At 49.5% G+C, this 21,311-nt stretch overlaps 1 protein-coding gene across 1 annotated transcript in view; it reads left to right on the top strand.

The window, feature by feature from the left end:
• NUSAP1 (nucleolar and spindle associated protein 1) overlaps positions 1-21,311 on the top strand; it is a 588,385-nt gene that overhangs the window by 438,902 nt on the left and 128,172 nt on the right. Inside the window, exon 8 of the mRNA XM_082242852.1 lies at positions 12,172-12,413. Coding sequence (XP_082098978.1) covers positions 12,172-12,413 — 242 coding nt within the window. The remainder of the gene's footprint in view (positions 1-12,171; positions 12,414-21,311) is intronic.

Genomic DNA, 21,311 nt, shown 5'->3' with positions numbered 1-21,311 from the left:
GCGCCATTTTCTGTTTGCCCAAGGAATCCTCAGCCAAGCGGCCATGTTTGTGTAGCCTTGCATAGGCTTCATAGGGGCGGTCAGTCTTGCATCACTTCCTTTTGCTCTGGGACAGCGATCGGTGGCAGCAGCCTGTGTGATCTCTCCAGGTTTTTATCTTCCCATTTTTCCTGTATTCCTTGCCCAGTTTCTGTCCCTGTGGGGGTCGGTGTATGCAGTGTGTGCGGTGGGCTACGCTCACCATGATCTTAAAGGGGCAGTACCCCTTTCTTCCTTATTTTGCTGGGGCATGGATTCTCAGGATTGCAAGTTTCCTCCCACCTTGGTGGGGGGCCAAGGGGCTGCTGCTTCCCCCGAGGGGGCTGATCTGGCCACTATTGTGGCAAACTTAGCTGCTCAGGTGCAGATGCTGGTGGCTGATCGATCCACAAAACGGCCCAGAGTGTCTATTTCCTCTGATTCAGAGGGCGATGGGGCTGCTATGGCTGGAGTGCCCTTCTCAGGGTCTCACTCATCTCTAGACCTTGTGGGGTCTGACGGGGAGGCTGAGGTGGAAGGGGTTGATAATTCTCCCCCTGGCTCGTCTGAAGAGCTTGCACTCATGGATGAGTTGGTTGCTTCTATCAAGCAAACGCTGCATTTACAGGATGAACCATGTCCTCCAGTTTTGATGTCCTATTATGGGACGCAAAGAAGGCGCAAAACATCGCAGGTTTTTCCTTGCTCTACGGAATTTCAGCGCGCTGTTGATGAGCAATGGCGCAATTTAAAGAAGCCTTTTGCTGTGCCGAGTAGGTTCAAGCTGCGTAATCCATTTACTCCTGCCACTGATGAGCGTTGGTGTGTGCCGCCTCAAGTAGATCACGCGGTGGCGATTTTGAATAAATCCACTGCGATCCCTGCTGAGGATACCCCGGTGTTCCGGGACCCGACGGACAGGAGATTGGAGTCTCTGGCCCGTCATGCTTATACGGTTGCTGGTTCTATGCTGAAGCCTATTTTTGCTTCCATTATGGCAGCCCAAGCTATTGCGGATTGGACGCAGGTGCTCAGGCGCACCCTGGTGGCTGACTCTGCCCCGCCGACACCTTTGGCTATGGTGGATCAAATTCATCAGGGTGTCATGTATTTGTGTGATGCGGACTTAGATATGGTCCCTTTGGCTGCACGTCTTTCTAGTGTGGCGGTCTTGAACCGTCGCCTGATATGGCTGAAATGTTGGTCTGTTGACCGATCTTCTCGCATGACTTTGGCTAATTTGCCGTACGCGGGATCTCGCCTTTTTGGCGAATCCTTGGATACTCTGATAAAGGGAATTTCTGGGGGTAAGAGCACTCTCTTGCCCCAAACTCACAAGAATAAGTTTGTTCGTGGTAAGAAGAATACATCGTTTAGGGCCTCTCAGGGGTCCTTTCGTGCCTTTCGGTCGCACTATAAGGGGAAGCCCTTCAAGGGACAAGGCTCCCAGAAGAAGCCGTGGGCGGGTAAGCAGAAGTCCGGCCAGTCCGGGTCTGCTGCCCATAACAATACGGCCTGAAGGGACGCCCTCACCCGGTTCTGGGGTGGGGGGACGTTTGCTCGGTTTTCTTCAACCCTGGCTGGACCGCATTTGGGACAGGTGGGTTCAGGAAATCGTTCGATCTGGATACAAGATCGAGTTTCTCTCTCGGCCGGTGGGCAGATTTTTCCCCTCAAACCTTCAGCTGACTCCGGAGCGATTGCAGGATCTGCACCTGGCGGTGCGGGACCTGCGGGCCCAGGGAGTGGTGGTCCCGGTGCCTCATCGGGACAGATTTCGGGGGTTCTATTCCAATCTGTTCACTGTGCCCAGAAAGGAGGGCAAGGTACGTCCGATTCTGGACTTGAAAGCTCTGAGCCGCTTTGTGCAGGTTTGCAAGTTCCGCATGGAATCCCTGCGATCAGTGGTGGCTGCCCTGGTTCCGGGGGAATTCATGGCCTCCATCGACTTGAAGGATGCATACCTTCACATCCCCATTTTCGAGGGTCACTAAGGGCCAATTCGTGGCGTTGCCCTTTGGTCTCGCTTCGGCTCCGCGGGTTTTCACCAAGGTGCTTGCGCCGGTTCTGGCTTTATTGAGGGCCCAGAGCATTTCTGTCCTGGGGTATCTGGACGATATCCTGATTCGGTCCACGACCAGTCAGGGCCTGGTGAACGACCTGTCCATCACGATGCAGACTCTGCAGGAATTCGGTTGGACGATAAATTTTCCAAAGTCAACGTTGTGTCCGTCGGTTCGTCTTCCCTACCTGGGGATGATACCGGACTCTGTTCAAGCGAAGGTCTTTCTGCCGGAAGACAAGCTTCGGACACTTCAGTGCGAAGTCAGGTCCCTCAGGGACAATCAGTGCTTGTCCCTCCGGACGTGTATGAGGTGTCTGGGATTGATGGTTTCGGCCTTCGAGGCGATTCCCTTCACCCAGTTTCACACACGGGAGCTTCAGGCGGAGGTCCTGGCCGAGTGGGACTGGCGTCTGCAATCTCTGGATCTGCGAATTTCGTTGAGCCATCTCACCCGCAGGGGTCTTTTGTGGTGGCTCCAGTCCCTGGCGGTGTCGGGGGGCAAGTCCTTTCGTCCTTTGTCATGGACAGTGGTCACCACGGATGCCAGCCTGTCGGGCTGGGGTGGTGTTCTGGGCGTTCAGTCCGCCCAGGGAACTTGGTCGGAGGAGGAATCCTCCCTTCCGATCAACATTCTGGAATTGCGAGCGATAAATCTCTGTCTTCTGCGTTGGACGGACAGGCTTCAGGGCCGTCCAGTTCGGGTACAGACGGACAATGCCACAGCGGTGGCCTACATCAACCACCAAGGGGGCACCAGGAGTGCCCGAGCGGCGCGGGAAGTAGCCGACATTCTGTCTTGGGCCGAGACGCACGTCCCGGCGATATCTGCAGTTCACATTCCGGGGGTGAACTGGCAGGCGGATTATCTGAGCCGCCAGACCCTGGACCAGGGAGAATGGTCCCTTCACCCGGATGTCTTCCAGATGTTGTGCGCGAAGTGGGGGTCCCCAGATGTGGACCTGTTTGCATCTCGTCGAAACAACAAGGTGGGAAGGTTCGTGGCAAGGACGCGCGATCCTCGGGCAGACGCCTCAGACGCGTTAGTGGCGCCCTGGCATCAGTATCGCCTGATGTATGCCTTTCCACCGATTGAGCTGCTGTCCAGGCTCCTTCACAGGTTAGCCTCGGAACCGCACACGGTGATTCTGGTGGCACCGGACTGGCCTCGCCGGTCTTGGTACGCAGACCTCGTGAATCTGGCGGTCGACGCTCCATGGCGTTTGCCACTTCGAGAAGATCTCCTGTCTTAAGGACCGATATTCCGGGGGCGTGGCCGGATGTGAGCGAGGGTAGACGTGCCGGACCGGAGCTCTCTGTTAATCCTGCAACTTACCTCCGTTTTCGGTGTGCGGTGGGGCTGCTCTCCTATACCATCTTGTGGGGGAAGCTCTCAGGTCTCCAGCGATGCCATCCTCGACCCCAAAACCCGCCCGGCAGCCGCCACAGGACCAGCGCCAGACCCGCTCCGTCAAGAGCCAGGGCTCGGGCTCCGCCTCCGCCATCTTGGCGCCAACGTCTTCCCGGAAGAGCGGTGGTACGGGTGCAGGCATGGAGTCTCAGAAGCCTACGGACCCCGTGCTCTCCGGCACTTCTCAGGGACAGGCTCAGGAGGTGGTCGCGGACCAGCGGGCGATCACGGCCCCCATCCTAGAAGCCATAGATGCTTGCAAAGCGGCCTTGATGGTGCGCATAGATCACCTGGCATCGGAGTGCACGCTCATCCGCCATGACCTGGATAAATTCAGGGGGAGACTCACTGCTGCAGAGGATCGCATCTCGGAGGTGGAGGACAGCTCACACTCCCATGGCGCTCAGCTGGCTGAACTCCAGAACATTGTGAAATCCTTGCAACACCGAGCTGACGATGCGGAGGATAGACAGCGCCGGAATAATGTAAGGGTGGTGGGGCTTCCTGAGGGGCTGGAGGGGAAAAAGCCTGCTACATTTGCGGAGCAGTTCTTCAAACAACTGCTCTCTCTGGAGAATTTACCCCCCACGTATGTGGTAGAAAGGGCTCATAGAGTGCCAACTGGGGCCAGACCCCCTGGAGCCCCCCCCCGTCCGTTCCTGGTGAAGTTCCTCAATTACAGGGACAGAGACATGCTCCTCTCGGAGGCGCGGAAACACCCTGAACTTCGCTTTGAGAACGCGCGTGTCATGCTATTCCCCGATTTCTCGGCGGAGACACAACGCCGCAGGCGTTCCTTTACGGATGTCAGGAAGCGCCTAAGGGCCAAGGAACTTATCTATAGCATGCAATATCCTAGCAGGCTCAGAGTACAGTACAAGGGCACGGTGAAATTCTTTGACACTCCTCAAGAGGCTTCGGACTGGCTGGATGGCGTGTGATGAGTCCTGACTGCCAGTGCTCTCGGCTGGCTCCCCTTTGGATGTGGTCCGTTTTTTCTTTTTACTTTTTTTTTTTGTTTTCCTGTTGTACGCTGCCCCTGCTGACTTTCTCCTCCTGTCGTACCATTCTTTCTGGATATCTACGGCTTGTTGATGGTTTAGGAATGTCTACTTTTGGGGTTCCCTATCCTGCTATCTGGAGACTGGTTATTGGAGGAGGGGTGTGTCGTGGCGCCCTCCTTGCACACCGGGTGATCCGGTCTCAGAGACTCCATCGGAACTGTAAGAACATCTTCTTTACCGGACTGTTGCTCACATTGGAAAACTGACGTGCGTCACTGTTTTTTTTTGGCAGTTTGGAATTGAAGCCGCATATCAGACTACGTTTTTCACGTTTTGGGAAAGCTCGTTTTTGTTCAACTTTCCCTTTTTCTTTGTTTGTTGGGGGGGTTGTTCTGGTATAATGGCATGGGGAGTTCTGCACCAGCACCTGTTTTTGTTTGCTCATGTATATTTTGAGGGGGTAATTTATGGGTCCCTTTTTTTTTTCATCCTGCCCATAGCCCTTACCTGGGCTCTGTGTAATTTTTTTCTAGATTCCCATGGCTGACAATATAAAACTTCTCTCATGGAATGTGAGGGGCCTGAACAATAAGTTCAAACGTGCCAGTGTCTTTCAGTATTTAAAGCTCATTAAGCCACATGTCATCCTCCTGCAGGAGACCCACCTGGATGGGAACTTGATTTTGGCTCTCCGTAGGCCGTGGATACAAAGGGCGTTTCATGCCACGTACTCCACCTATGCTAGAGGGGTCTCCATCCTCATTAGTAAATCTATCCCATGTTCAATCCAGCGGGTGATCTCCGATCCAGGGGGCAGATACGTGGCTGTGCTTTTGGATATGTACTCTGTTACCATGCTGTTGGTCGCTGTTTATGTGCCTCCACCTTTTCGGATACAACTGCTATATGATTTAACTGATAAGTTGGCTGAATATATGCATTTACCTGTACTGTTCATGGGTGATTTTAATGCCATCCTGGATGCTACCTTGGATACTTCCAACCCCAATAGACCGCCCTCGGTGGATCTGCTCACCTGGGCTTCCACGGTGGGCTTGACTGAACTTTGGAGATGGAAGCATCCGCTCTTGAGGGAATACTCTCACCTGTCCACCGCTCATCGTTCCTCTGCTCGCATAGATCTGGCGTTTGGTACTGCCAGAATGCAATCCCTTTTGACTGCCTCGGAATACAGGGCCGGGGGAGTGTCTGATCACAACCCGCTACTCTTGACAGTGAACCTCCAATTGGGGGCTGGAGTGCGGGGTTGGCGCCTGGCTGCGGGCTGGCTCCAACAGGATCAGGTCGCTTCCCACCTTGAAAAGTCGATCCAGTCATATTGGCCAGAAAATGTGGACTCAGCTGATCAGAGAGTGGTGTGGGAGGCATTTAAGTCAGTGGCGAGGGGAGAGTGTATATCGGCCATTAAATCCGCTAGGAAAGATCACAATGAGGAGGTGAGGATGTTACAGGAGGAGGAGCGGAGATGTGCGGAGGAGAACGCGGCCTTGCCGTCTGATTCCAGCTATGCTGCATTGCTGGAGGCGAGACGCCTTCTCTCTCTTCACGTCTCTGATCTTGCTCATACAGAAGCTAACAATCTACGGGCTTCTATATTCGCACAGGGCGATAAGAATGGCAAGTTCCTGGCACTGCTGGTGGCTGACCAGCAGCCGCCAGTTAATATCCCGCTTATCAGGGCCGCTGGGGGTGTGCTCAGGTCGGATCCTCGTGACATTTTGGAGACATTTACTGACTATTTTGAGGCCCTGTACGCCCCGCTACCGGATAGTGACTCTATGCACGCGGATGCCCTCCTGGAGGGAGTTGACTTGCCATCCTTGTCGGCGGAGGATAGCGCCCTCATGGATGCTCCGATAACAACATTAGAGGTGGCAAGAGCCATTGCGGCCTTCCCACCACATAAGGCCCCGGGTCCTGACGGTTTCCCTGCTGACTTTTACAAACAATACTCCGAACATTTAGCGCCTAGACTTAGCTCTCTGTTGCAGCACTGTTTGGAGGTGGAGGAACTTCCTCCCTCTATGATGGATGCCTATATGGTGCTGCTTCAGAAACCGGGTAAGGACCCCCTGGACTGCTCCTCGTATCGCCCTATCGCCCTTTTAAATATGGACCTTAAAATCCTGACGAAGGTCCTGGCCACTCGTTTGGCTGGGGTTATTCACTCATTGATAGACCCGGATCAGACGGGCTTTATGCCGGGTAAATCTGTGGACACTAACATTCGGCGATTGTTTACCCATCTTCAAATTCCTGGGGAGGCGTCGGGGCAGCGGGTGGTGGTCTCAATCGACTTTGAGAAGGCCTTTGATTCGGTCGACTGGGCCTTTATGCACAAGACGCTGGATCGTATGGGGTTCGGACCCAAATTCAAGACCTGGATCCGACTCCTTTACGCAAGCCCTAGAACAGCCATACGATTGGGCTATCTCACTTCTCCGTATTTCCGGGTGGGGAGGGGGACGAGGCAGGGGTGCCCCCTTTCCCCATTCCTGTTTGCCCTTACCCTTGAACCCATCGCGACCGCACTGCGCAGCTCCCCGGCCGTGGGGTCGATTAAAGTCGGCTCTATTAAAGAATGTCTGGCGTTATATGCCGATGACATGCTGTTGTTCCTGGAGGATCCGGGTCCCTCCTTGAGGGCGGCCCTGTCCATCCTGAATGATTTTGGCAGGTGCTCAGGGCTTCGCGTTAACTGGAGTAAGTCCTCCATTTTGCCTCTCGATGACGGTGCTCGACCTGCTGCGGCCGGGGACCTGCCCCTTCGTTGGGTGGATAGCTTCACCTACTTGGGGATCAAGATAACTAGGCGTCCCCAGGATTATTTCTCGTTGAATTTGGCTCCTCTATTGCCTAAACTCCAACGAAATATCCAAGTTTGGAAGCGTCTACAACTTTCCTTATTGGGTCGTATTAGTGTCCTTAAGATGAAATTTCTGCCTGTAGTCTTATATTTCCTCCGCAATTCTCCGCTATGGGTACCACTGACCTTTTTCCGGAAGTTGGACAGCCTCGTCTGTTCATTCCTCTGGTCGCCCGGGGTTCCCAGGATTGGCCTTCGGGCCCTCCAGGAACCGTGGGGTAATGGAGGCCTGGCACTGCCCGATTGGCGCAAGTACTATTTGGCAGGACAGATGGTGTTTGCGCGGCGCTGGCTGCGGGCGGACGGGGAGGATTCGGCAACAATCTTAGAGGCGGCCCACCTGGGCTCCTTCGAAACCCTTAGGTTGGCGCTGTTTAGGGGTCTGGGCTCAGATCTCCCTTTAACGCTCTCCATGAGGGCGACTGTTAGGGCTTGGGCCCAGTCATTAAAGTTGACATGCCCCAGTTATGTTGGATCCTCCCCGTCCGAGCCGTTGTGGATGAACCCTACCTTTCCTCATTTTCATCACTTACCTGATTTGATGTTGTGGGCGACGCGGGGTGTAAAAACCTTGGGTGATATAACAGCGGCGGGGGCTCTCTTGCCGTTTGACCGATTGCGGGAGAAATTCGACTTGCCTAGCGGCTTTATATTCAGATACCTCCAATTGCGGCATGCCTTTCAGGCCCAATTTGCCTCATCCTCTGTAGAGCTGTCTCCTTCGGACTTAGAATGCGTGTTGACCTGTGATACCACACTCAAAACTCTCTCCACTGTGTACAAGGATATGTTCCGACTTACACCCCCTGGCATAGTTAGATGTAAGGAAAAATGGACGGCTGAGGTGCCAGACCTACAGGGGGAGGACTGGGATGATGTATGGACGGAGCCTTTCAAATATTTAGTGGCTGCTAGGGACAAACTAATTCAATTTAAATTCCTCCACAGGATTTACTATACTCCGGCCCGTCTGGCCAGAATCTTCCCGACTTCGTCTGCGGAGTGTTGGCGTTGTTCCGCTTCCCCCGCAGATGCAACTCACATTTTTTGGGGCTGTGGCCAAATTCAGCAGTTTTGGACTGCGGTGACGTCCTGTCTCGCCGAGGTGCTGCTGACTCCGATTCCGCGAACCCAGCGAGTCTGTTTGCTGGGTTTGGTGGAGGAGGTGGTCCCCTCGGTGGCCCACAGGACTTTGCTGAGTGTTCTTCTATTCTATGCCAAAAAGGCTATTTTACTACATTGGAAGAAGGTTTCCCCGCCATCCTTACTGTTCTGGAAATGCCTAGTGAATGCAATGCTACCCCTATACAAAGCCACCTATGTCTCACGAGGTTGCCCGAAAAAATTTGACAAGGTTTGGAGGGCGTGGGTGGACTCCTCAGACACTGTGGGCTGAACTGCATATTGTGTAACTGTTATGAAGCTGGTGGATTGAACGCTCTATAGAAGTGTACTTATGCTATCTTGTATTCTAGCATTGTAGTCCTGCAAGAACAGCCAGATACTGGGTCTCTTTAATGTTGAATTGACATGTGTTGATCCCGGGTAGGGGGGAGATATGGTGTGTTGTTTATGAGAAGGGACCGAAGGTTGTTTACTCCGGAGGCCGGTGGTAGGTCGTGCTGTCCTTGGACGGTGGCCTGCGCTGACCCCCTGACCTCGACGCTCCTGGTCTTCTCAGGGTGCTGGTAGTCGTTTTTGGGTGGGTGGGGGGGGGGGGGGAGGTTGTTGTTGGGTTATTGTGTGCCTTTTTTGGCTGCTGTGTGTGTCTGTTTGTGTTACTCTGTTCTTTCTTTAAAAATCAATAAAAAGAATTTTTCAAAAAAAAAGGACCGATATTCCATCCTTCTTTACAGTCGCTGGCTTTGACGGCCTGGCTGTTGAAAGCCAGGTCCTGAAGGATAGGGGTCTTTCCCCTGAAGTCATTCCCACTTTGATCAAGGCTAGGAAGGCCTCTTCGGGGAAGATTTACTACCGTACTTGGAAGGCTTACTTTGCCTGGTGTGAGTCCAGGGGGTATTCCCCTCGCTCGTACTCGGTGTCGAGAGTGTTGGCTTTCCTTCAAACGGGCGTGGACCAGCGTTTGGCGTTGGCCACGATTAAGGGTCAGATTTCTGCACTGGCTGTTCTCTTTCAACGCCCTGTGGCGTCTAACTCTTTGGTTAGCACCTTTGTTCAAGGGGTGCGACATTTGGTCCCTCCTAGGAGGGAGCCTTTGCCTCCATGGGATTTGAACCTTGTTCTGTCCGTGTTGCAACATGCTCCTTTTGAAAAGATCAGGGAGATCTCGTTGTCTCTGTTGTCCAAGAAGGTTGCCTTCTTGGTGGCGATCACTTCGGCTCGCAGAGTGTCGGAGCTGGCGGCCTTGTCCTGCAAATCTCCGTATTTGGTGATTCACTTGGATAAGGTGGTCTTGCGACCTAACCCGTCTTTTCTTCCGAAGAGGATCTCGGAATTTCACCTCAATGAGGATATTGTCCTGCCTTCGCTTTGCGCGAAGCCTAAACATTCCTTGTATGTTGTTAGGGCGATCAGGGTTTACCTGTCATCGACTAAATCCTTTCGCAAGTCAGATTCTCTCTTTGTCCTTCATGAGGGACCTCGGAAGGGCATGGCGGCGTCGGCTGCGACCATCGCCAAATGGATCAGACAGACCGTTGTGCAAGCCTATGCTTTGAAGGGGAAGGTTCCCCCTTTCCCTGTGAAGGCGCACTCTACCAGGTCTCTGAGTACGTCTTGGGCCTATCGTCATCAGGCTTCTGTAGCCCAGGTGTGTAAGGCGGCGACTTGGTCGTCAGTTCACACCTTCTCAAAATTCTACAAGGTGGATGTTCAGGCATCGGCGGATGCTTCCTTTGGCCGCAAAGTTCTTAGTGCGGCAGTGCCTTAGGGTCCCTTGTTTGGGTCCTTGGCTGTTGGGATGTCTTTATCCCTAGGTTAATTGTTTTCCTGGGTTGTTGCTCCTGTTGAGCTTGTTTTTTTCCTGTTGCCCAGTTGGTTTCCTTACTTGGTAAGGTTCCTTTCTCTAATGTGGGTTCTGCGTTGCCTTAGGCGTGGCTGCGTTTTTTCCCGCCCCTCATGTCTACACTGCTATGGGACGTCCCCATTAGTGATGACTATGAAGTGGCGGCGACTGTCGGAGGACGTAAGAGAAATAGAATTTTTGTAAGATCTTACCTGTAAAATTCCTTTCTCTGAGTCCTCCGACAGTCGCCGCTCCTCTATTGGGGTTCTTATACACTTAACTGCTTGCTACCAAACTGAGTTGGGATTGCTGATTGCAGGGGGGTATTGGACCAGTGGGACAGCCCCCATAGGTGTGTCTATGTAAATGCTTTGTTTTTAACAAGTCTTATGCCTAGTTACTCCTGTGGAGATCAAGTCAATACCCCATTGGTGAAGACTGTATGAGTGAGCAGGCGACTGACGGAGGACTCAGAGAAAGGAATTTTACGGTAAGATTTTACAAAAATTCCGTTATTATGACGGTCCTGGGAGGCTCACTGGATTAATTTTAAGGCTCTGGCTGCCGAGCTGACTGCTCATTTTGAACTTTCCCGCCCACACTCCGTGCAGCCCGTGTGCTGTCTGTGAAGAGGATGTGTGGGTGAGAAAGTTCAAAATGAGCAGTCAGTCAGGAAAAGCGAGAGCAGATCCAGCCTCTACCAGCCATTCGTGTGGAGGATGGAGGAGCTGGGCTTGGTAAATCACTCTGTAAAACAGAGTATAAAAGAAAAAAAAAAAAAACAGAGTATCAGCCCTATGACAGAACACATCAATGGCTGCCTGGCTCGTAGTATTGAATGGAGGGATAACAGAGTTCCTGCCTGTACAGCGGCACTTGGCCAGCTCCGTAACTGCATATGCGCAGTTCTGTGCTGGTGACAAAGTGGCCTTTGTACAGGACATCAGAGCGACTCAGGGGACAATTGCATCCCTGCCCCCTTGGCCCAGTCCGCCGTCGTCTCAGAGTCTGTCAGGAGTCTGTGCAGGCCAGTCAAGTTCCTCCACCCCAAACTCACAAATCCATGTCTTTATGGACCTTGCTTTGTGCACTGGTCCAAATAATTTGGTGGAGGGGGGGATTATGGTGTGGGGTTGTTTTATGGGGTTTGGCTTGGCCCTGTAGTTCCAGTGAAAGGAATTCCTAAGGCGTCAGCATACCAAGACATTTTGGAAATTTTCATTTTCCCAACTTTGTGGGAATAGTTTGGGTATGGCCCCTTCCTGTTCCAGCATGACTGCGCACCAGTGCACAAAGCAAGGTCCATAAAGACCTGGAAGAGCAAGTTTGGGGTGAAAGAACTTGACTGGCCTGCACAGAGTCCTGACCTCAACCCAATAGAACACCTTTGGGATAAATTAGTGTGGAGACTGCGAGCCAGGCCTTCTCGTCCAACATCAGTGCCTGACCTCACAAATGCGCATATGGAAGAATGGTCAAACATTCCCATAGACACACCCCTAAACCTTGTGGACAGCCTTCCCAGAAGAGTTTATGCTGTTTTTGCTGCAGAGGGTGGGCCATATCAATATTGAACCATACGAACAAAGACTGGGATGCCATTAAAGTTTATGTGCATGTAAAGGCAGGCATCCCAATAATTTTGATAATATAGTGTGTTTGTGTATATATATATATATGTATGTGTGTATGTATACACACATAAAATGTGTGTATACATACACACATACATATATATATATATACACAAACACAAACATTTTCAAACATAAAAAGAAGAATTTATTTTTGGATAACTTAAATAAGTTATTTAATTTCTCTTAGGTTTTCAGAAACCACAAAGGATAATGAACACAAGCAATCTTTAATAAAGACACCTGCTAAAAAGTCCTCCAACTTTGAAACACCAGAGACTGAAGCAAGAAGAAGCTTACCACTGCAAAAAATAGAATCAGTTGTGGATGCAAATAAAAGTTTACTACTTTGTGAGAGTGATATAAAGGCTGAATTTTGCAAAATCTCACTACACAAAAATCAGTCTAACGAAAGTAAAATGACACAGCCAGGTATGTATGTCATTATCAGGGTAGATCCTCCATAGTTTGAACCTAATGGTTTTCTGATCTGTAGAAGGGCCCTTTCACACATACGGACCGTTCATTTCATCAGTTTATTCTTGTTTTTTTTTTTTTTTTTTTTTTCAGTCAACATCTGTTTTCATTTTCGTTCAACATTTCCATTTGACATCGGTTTTCGACCCGCTGTCGTCTGTTTTCTACCCGCTGTCGGTTTTCCACCTGTTGTCGGTTTTCCACCCATTGTAATCCTGTTTTTTCATCCTGTTTTTTCATCCGTTTTTACTGAATTATGGGATGTTCTGAGTGCAAGCCTAGACTTCCCGTCTCATTGGCTAAACCAGGGTTGTGACATCATCAGCCGCTTCTCTGACTCAGCTAAACAGAGGAAGCTTTGTATTCCTTTGTCCCGAATATGAGACAGGAAGTCTTGGCTTGAACCCGGAACACAGTGTGATATCAGCTGCATACAGTTTAGATTGTTCATCTGGTGGTCTCACATGTTTGTGAGGGACATAGGTAATGTCTAACAAAAGATGGAGTTCAGCTTAACTTCATTGGGTGTATGTTTACCACCACTTTAAAGATCCTGATAATACAGACTGGGAGAATTTGAAAACTGGGATGAAGCTTGGGATGAACTTTCCATAATAGTGCAACTGTGAAACTGAGGTCTCATAGGATTGGGAGGGGTTGTTAGGACTTATGTATGATCCCTGTGATGCAGTTAATGGAGTTGAGCAAATGTTGCTTGGTGGGCGTTGGTTATGTAGGTGAAGTTGATAATGTTGCTGGACATGTAGCTGCTGAATGTTTGGTGGAGATGCATCTGAGGGGTAAGTATGTAAAGGCTGGTGTTGAGGGCTCACATTATGGAATTCTGGCATGGGATCTCCAGCAACTGCAGCCCTAACACACATGGCACTAAAATAAAAAATTGACATGTGGACATCCATTTTTCTAGTGTTTGGAGTGTGGCTGAGATGACTTTAAAGATTCCCCAGAATAGCAACAATTGGATCGTTTCTGTCCGCAAAGTGTCCCTTGGTATAATCTTGTCGGATTGTCCTCATTTCCTCCATAAAAGATAGCATTGCTGCATCCACGTCTGCCTTGGAACGTCCTCTAGGCCGTCGAGAACTCCAGAGCTTAATGTTCTTTGGGAACTACTCTGTAGAGTGCGATCATATTAATTCTGATATTTGGCTTTGTAAAACATGTTTCCTCTATCGTCCATCCACACACGCAGCCTCATCTCCATGAGCTGAGTTGTTTATGCTCCTCCCATCAGGAGTAGTCTTGGCAGGAAAATTTGAATACACACGTCCAGGGGGCTGTCCCTTCAGGCATAAACCCCCACTGCACATCCCAACACATCAGTTTGTTTTCTGCCTGGAGTAAGAGAGAGTAGACCTAGGTTTCCTGCTGGGACTCTGGTCTCTGTTTTTTTTTATTCTTTTCAGAATGTTTTCTTTTATTTCTCTTTACTCGCTAGCTAGTGCTCTGGGAAAAATTTCCTGGTAATCTACAAGCAACGATGCCTGCTTGGGCTTCATACTGGATAATCTAGATCCTTATGGTCCCCCCAGTCTGGCCTACGTGCATGAGCAGGTTATAGTTCCGACAAAGGCCTAGCCACGATGGTGCCCCCTTGTCCAGAGGGGGACAAGCCTGCGAGCGGATGCCTCGCCGGTATGCATCGACCTGGAGCGTTTGAGTCGCAACGTACCCCTTGACTGGCAGCACCCTAACTTCGGGTGGGAGGCAATCTGTCCAGAGCGGAGCCCACCGGGTCCATGGTATGGTGAGTAACTGTGCCCCCCTTGCCCCTGCTGGCCTTGGGGGGATGTGGGCCCTCCCCTTGGGATAATGGGATTTGTGCTTCCTAAGAGGCCCCCCTGGTCTGCCCGGTGCCCGATCTGTGTGTCCTTCCCTCCAGCGGGGGCTATGTTACATACAGGTCCTTTTAAAAAAATTAGCATATTGTGATAAAGTTCATTATTTTCTGTAATGTACTGATAAACATTAGACTTTCATATATTTTAGATTCATTACACACAACTGAATTAGTGCAATCCTTTTGTTTTAATATTGATGATTTTGGCATACAGCTCATGAAAACCCAAAATTCCTATCTCATTAGCATTAGCATATCATGAAAAGGTTCTCTAAACGAGCTATTAACCTAATCATCTGAATCAACGAATTAACTCTAAACACCTGCAAAAGATTCCTGAGGCTTTTAAAAACTCCCAGCCTGGTTCATTACTCAAAACCGCAATCATGGGTAAGACTGCCGACCTGACTGCTGTCCAGAAGGCCACCATTGACACCCTCAAGCAAGAGGGTAAGACACAGAAAGAAATTTCTGAACGAATAGGCTGTTCCCAGAGTGCTGTATCAAGGCACCTCAGTGGGAAGTCTGTGGGAAGGAAAAAGTGTGGCAGAAAACGCTGCACAACGAGAAGAGGTGACCGGACCTTGGGGGACCTGCGGAAGCAGTGGACTGAGTCTGGAGTAGAAACATCTAGAGCCACCGTTTACAGGCGTGTGCAGGAAATGGGCTACAGGTGCCGCATTCCCCAGGTCAAGCCACTTTTGAACCAGAAACAGCGGCAGAAGCGCCTGATCTGGGCTACAAAGAAGCAGCACTGGACTGTTGCTCAGTGGTCCAAAGTACTTTTTTCGGATGAAAGCAAATTTTGCTTGTCATTCGGAAATCAAGGTGCCAGAGTCTGGAGGAAGACTGGGGAGAGGGAAATGCCAAAATGCCTGAAGTCCAGTGTCAAGTACCCACAGTCAGTGATGGTCTGGGGTGCCATGTCAGCTGCTGGTGTTGGTCCACTGTATTTTATCAAGGGCAGGGTCAATGCAGCTAGCTATCAGGAGATTTTGGAGCACTTCATGCTTCCATCTGCTGAAAAGCTTTATGGAGATGAAGATTTCATTTTTTAGCACGACCTGGCACCTGCTCACAGTGCCAAAACCACTGGTAAATGGTTTACTGACCATGGTATTACTGTGCTCAATTGGCCTGCCAACTCTCCTGACCTGAACCCCATAGAGAATCTGTGGGATGTTGTGAAGAGAAAGTTGAGAGACGCAAGACCCAACACTCTGGATGAGCTCAAGGCCGTTATCGAAGCATCCTTGGCCTCCATAACACCTCAGCAGTGCCACAGGCTGATTGCCTCCATGCCACGCCGCATTGAAGCAGTCATTTCTACAAAAGGATTCCCGAACAAGTATTGAGTGCATAACTGAACATAATTATTTGAAGGTTGACTTTTTTTGTATTAAAAACACTTTTCTTTTATTGGTCGGATGAAATATGCTAATTTTTTGAGATAGGAATTTTGGGTTTTCATGAGCTGTATGCCAAAATCATCAATATTAAAACAATAAAAGGCTTGAACTACTTCAGTTGTGTGTAATGAATCTAAAATATAAGAAAGTCTAATGTTTATCAGTACATTACAGAAAATAATGAACTTTATCACAATATGCTAATTTTTTGAGAAGGACCTGAAGTTACATAGTTAGTGAGGCTGAAAAAAGACATAAGTCCATCCAGTTCAACCTATGATGTGTGTGTGTGTGTGTGTGTGTTTGCTGTTAACCGTACATTGTATACCCCTGTATGTTGTGGTCTTTAAGGTGCCCATCTAATAGTTTTTTGAAACTATCGATGCTCCCTGCTGATATGACTGTTTGCGGAAGAGAATTCCACTTCCTTACTGCTCTGACATTGAAGAACCCCTTATGTATTTTAAGGTTAAACCGCCTTTCCTCCAGTTTAAGTGAGTGGCCACGTGTCTTATTGTATTCCCTTTCTCTGAATAGTTTGTTCCTTATGCTAGGGTTGCCAGTACAGCATTTGTACATGGATATCATAACCCCCCCTCAATCGTCTCTTCTCCAGAGAGAATAAGTTCAGTGCTTGTAGTCTTTCCTCATAGCTGATGTCCTCCATTCCCCTAATTATTTTTGTTGCCCTTCTCTGGACCCTCTCCAGTTCCAGCACATCCTTCCTGAGGACCAGTGCCCAGAACTGGACAGCATACTCCAGATGTGGCCGGACCAGAGTCTTGCAGAGTGGGAGAATAATCTCTTTATTTCTGGAGTGAATCCCCTTTTTTATACATCCCAGTATTCTGTTGGCTTTGCTTGCAGTGGCTTGGCATTGCATGCCACTGCCAAGCCTGTTGTCTACCAGTACCCCCAGGTCCTTTTCCATCCTAGACTCACCCAGAGGTCCCCCCCCCCAGTGAGTAGCTTGCTTTCGTGTTTCTGCACCCAAGTGCATATTCCTTTACATTTTTCAACATTAAACCTCATCTGCCATGTAGTTGCCCACCCCATTATTTTGTTCAGGTCCGCTTGAAAGGTTTCCACATCCTGCATAGAAGATATTGGCATGCTTAGTTTAGTATCATCCGCAAATACTGAGATTGTGCTAGATATCCCCTCCTCTAGATCATTTATGAATAAATTAAACCGGATTGGCCCCAGGACAGAACCTAGTGGGACCCTACTTTCCACACCCGCCCAATCCGAGTACTCCCCATTAATCACCACCCTTTGCACTCCCCTGGAGCCAGTTCTCTATCCAGGTACTCACCCTATGGTCTATACCTACCTTCCTTAGTTTGTACAGTAAGTGTTTGTGGGGAACGGTGTCAAAGGCCTTTGCAAAGTCCAGATAAACCACATCCACAGGCTTACCTTTATCTAGGTGGCAGCTCACTTATCATAGAAGGTTAATAGATTGGTTTGACAAGAACTATTTTTCATGAATCCATGCTGATTACTACTAATAATACCATTTTCATTACTAAAGTCTTGTATGTGGTCACTTAACATCCCCTCCAAAATCTTGCAGACTACTGATGTTAGGCTGACCGGCCTATAGTTACCCGGGATATATCTCGGCCCTTTTTTAAATAACGTTTGCCTTTTTCCAATCAGCTGGCACCATACCCGTCTGTAGACTATCCTTAAAGATCAGGAATAATGGTCTGGCAATCACCTGGCTGAGCTCTTTAAGATGCTTTGGGTGCAAGCCATACGGTCCCGGTGATTTATTTATGTTAAGTTTCTCTAGTTTAGTTCTAAGTCTATCTTCTGTTAGCCATGGCGCTACTTCCTGAGGTGTATTATTTAGTTTGTCCTTACAAGCTGGGTTAGTGTAGCCCCCCGATTCTTTTGTGAAGACTGAAGAGAAGAAATTATTTAACCCTTTCAGCCTTTTCTATGTCCTCTGTGACTAAGTTTCCTTTGTCGTCTTTTATGGGGCCAATATGTTCTGGCCTCGCTTTCTTACTGTTTATATACTTAAAGAATTTCTTGGGGTTATTTTTACTCTCTTCCACTATGTCTCTTGTGTTCTATTTTAGCTGCCTTGATTTTGTCTTTACATTTCTTATTACACTCTTTGTAATGCTTGAATGCTGCCAATGACCCCTCAGTCTTGTATTTTTTGAAGGCCTTTTCTTTAGCATTAATATGCCTTTTTTTGTTGGAGTTTAGCCACCCAGGGTTTAGTTTTGCTCTTTTAAATGTATTTCCCTTTGGAATGCACTGGCCAATCCCTTGTTTAGTATGCTCTTGAAGCACTCCCATTTTTCCTCCGTGTTCTTTGTTCCCAGGGTTCTATCCCATTTGATATTTTCTAGCAGAGAGCGCAGTTTTGGGAAATTGGCTCTTTTGAAATTCAGTGTCGTTATATTACCCTTGTGTTTTCTATTACTATGATTAATACTGAAACGAATTGACCTATGGTCACTGTTTCCTAAGTTGCCCCATATTTCTATATCCGTGATCAGGTCTGTATTGTTGGTAATCAGTAGGTCAAGTACCGCATTGTTTCTTGTCGGTGCATTTACCATCTGACCCATGAAATTGTCCTGCAAAACCTTTAGAAACTGCCGAGCCTTGGCCGAATGAGCGGTTCCTTCTGCCCAGTCTATTTCTGGATAATTAAAGTCCCCCATTATAATGACATTTCCCATCCTTGCTGCCAATCCTATCTGTAAAAGGAGGTCCGCCTCCCCCTCCTCCTTCTGTTTGGGGGGCCTATAGCATACGCCCAATATTATCTTCCCTATAGTGCCTTCCCTTTTAAGTTCTACCCATAGGGATTCTGCCTCATTCATTGCTCCATTATTAATATCATCCCTCATATTTACCTGTACACTGTTCTTAATAGACATACCCCTTCCCCTTTTTTACCTTCTCTATCCCTGCGATAAAGGGAATACCCCTGAATGGTCGCCATCCAATCATGAGAGCTGTCGAACCAAGTCTCAGTTATCCCCGCAAAATCTAAGTCCTCCTCAAACATCAGCAGCTCCAGCTCTTCCATCTTGTTGGCCAGGCTTCTGGCAATGGTATACAAGCCTCGTAATTTTGACCAGTTACATATATCCTCATTTGATGTTGTTTTTAGGCTGCTCTTGTGATTTTTCCCCATACCCACCCATGTGTGTCTGGAGTGCTGGGGGGGGGGGGGCACATGGCACCTTGGGCTTGCTGGTCCTTGTTGTGGTTCCTGAGGCCTTCATGTGTTGGTCCCTAGCCGCATGGTGCGCCGTGGGCGCCGCCATCTTAGGTGTGGGCAATGGAATTTTTTTCCCCATAGACTTGTATGGGGGAGCCATTTTCCCTGCAGCTTCCCATGTTTTGTATGGTCATCCATCTTTGTGTAGCCCTGGTGCTATTCTTGGCAGTGTATCCCTATCAGGCGACATCACTTCCTGTGTGGTAATTTCCTGCTGCTGAGCCAAGGTCACTTCCTGCTTCTCTCTCCATGCTTTGGAAGATTCAGAAGGCTGTGTGTCTGAGGTGGTAAAGTATTGAGGATCCCTGCGGGCATATTCTTCTGCTTTGCTATGCTAGTTTGGTTTAAAGGGACTCCCTGCAAACCACTACGATCAGTGCGTTCTTAAAGCTACAGTACTCAGTTTTTGCAATTTGCACTATGGAGTCCCAATCTGGAATTTCACCCTCAGACCCACTCTGTGCGACTCTCGGACAGTCCAGATCGCAGTCGCTGGCCGCGATTTCAGCTTCCCTGGAAAGCCTGGCGACTAAAGTTGATTTAGTCATGAAAAGGGTTGATAGCTGTAAACGGCCGCTGCCTTCTCCATGTGTGGAGGTGTCATCTGATTCAGAGGCTGATGTGGTTGCCCCGGATGGTCCCCTTCCTAAGGGGTTGCTGTCCTTGCAGTCAGATGGTAAAGAGGACGTGTCTTCTTCAGCTGCAGCGCCAGAACGCGCTTTGGTCGAAGCCCTGATTATTTCAGTGTGGCGTACTTGAAAAATTGGCTGATGAGCCCACGCCGGCAGGGACATGGGTGGCTTTTGGCTCTCCGTCTCCAAAAGCTGACGGGTCTTTCCCTTGTCCCGACACTTTTTCACGATATTGTGAATGACCAATGGCGGCACGTTAAGCACGTGTTAGTGGTGCCAAAATGCTTTAGATGCCGGTATCCGTTTGCTGAAAAGGTTTCCAACCTTTGGACAGTGCCACCTAAAGTGGACCATCCTGTTTCCAGATTAAACAAATCTACTCTTGTGCCTGTGGAGGATTCCCCAGTTTTTACGGATCCAGTGGACAGGTGGGTGAAATCCCTTTCCCACCATCTTCATGTGCTGGCGGGTTCCATTTTGAAACCGTTTTTTGTGTCTGTGCTAGTCTCACAGACGGTGACGTAATGGATTAGGGGTTTGCGGGAACCTTTGGAGCCCGAGACTGTTCCTCCGGAACAGCTGGAACTGTTGGACCAGGGGATCCAGGCTCTGGTGTTCCTGTGTGATGCGTCTATGGATGTGGCTCCCCTGGTGGCCAGGGTCTTGACCATGTGCATTGTTTTAAGACGCCTGGTCTGGTTGAAGAGCTGGTAGAGAAGAAAGCCTTAGCTAATCTCCCCATTCTGGGAGAGAGGTTTCGTTGGATGAGTTGATCAAGGGCCTGACTGGCGGAAAGAGTACTCTTCTTACTCAATCCTCCAAGGGTAAGACACCCCATCCTAAGCCTGTGCCTCCAGAAAGGAGGGCAAGGTGCATCCAATCCTGGACCTCAAGGCTCTGAACCGCTTTGTGCGGGTGCAGAAATTCCAAATGGAGTCCATTCGATCGATGGTGGCATCTTTGAATAAGGGGGATTTTCTGGCTTCCATCCATCTCAAAGATGTGTATCTCCACGTCCCCATATTCGAGGGACATCAGCGATTCCTCCACCTTACGGTGGCAGAGGAGCACTTTCAATTTGTGGCGTTACCCTTTGGTCTTGCCTCGGCTCCCAGAGTTTTTATCAAGGTCTTGGCCCCTATGCTGGCCTTGTTGCCTCAACAAGGTGTCTCCATTGTGGGGTATCTGAACGATCTCCTGTTGCGAGCAGTTTCCCATTCGGATCTGCTGGAAAACATCTCCATCACAATTCGGACCCTTCAGGACTTCCGGTGGATGATCAACGTCGTCAAATCTGCCCTAACTCCGTGTGTGCGGGTCACCTATCTGGGGTTGATCCTCGACTCTGCTCTGGCGAGGGTTTTCCTTCCCTTGGACAAGCTTTAGAAGTTCCAAAGAGCGGTCCAATTGCTGATGGAGGCCAATCAGTCCTTATTGCGGGCTTGCATGAGGGCCCTGGGTCTGATGGTCTTGATCTTCAAACCAGTCCCATTTGCTCAGTCTCACACGAGACAGTTGCAGAAAGAGATTCTGTCAAAATGGAACAGGGATCCTCGGTCATTGGACCAGAAGATTCGGTTGAGCTGTCTCACGAAGTTGGCTCTCTTGGTGGCTCCAGTCACTTGTCCTGTGCCATGGCAAGTCCTTCCTGCTGGTATTTTGGACAGTGGTCACCACGGACGCCAGCCTATCAGGCTG

Source organism: Pelophylax lessonae (genome assembly GCF_965119305.1).
Source record: "Pelophylax lessonae genome assembly, chromosome: 13".
In the NCBI taxonomy this organism is placed as follows: domain Eukaryota; kingdom Metazoa; phylum Chordata; class Amphibia; order Anura; family Ranidae; genus Pelophylax; species Pelophylax lessonae.
This window is presented reverse-complemented; position numbering and strand designations above follow the sequence as displayed.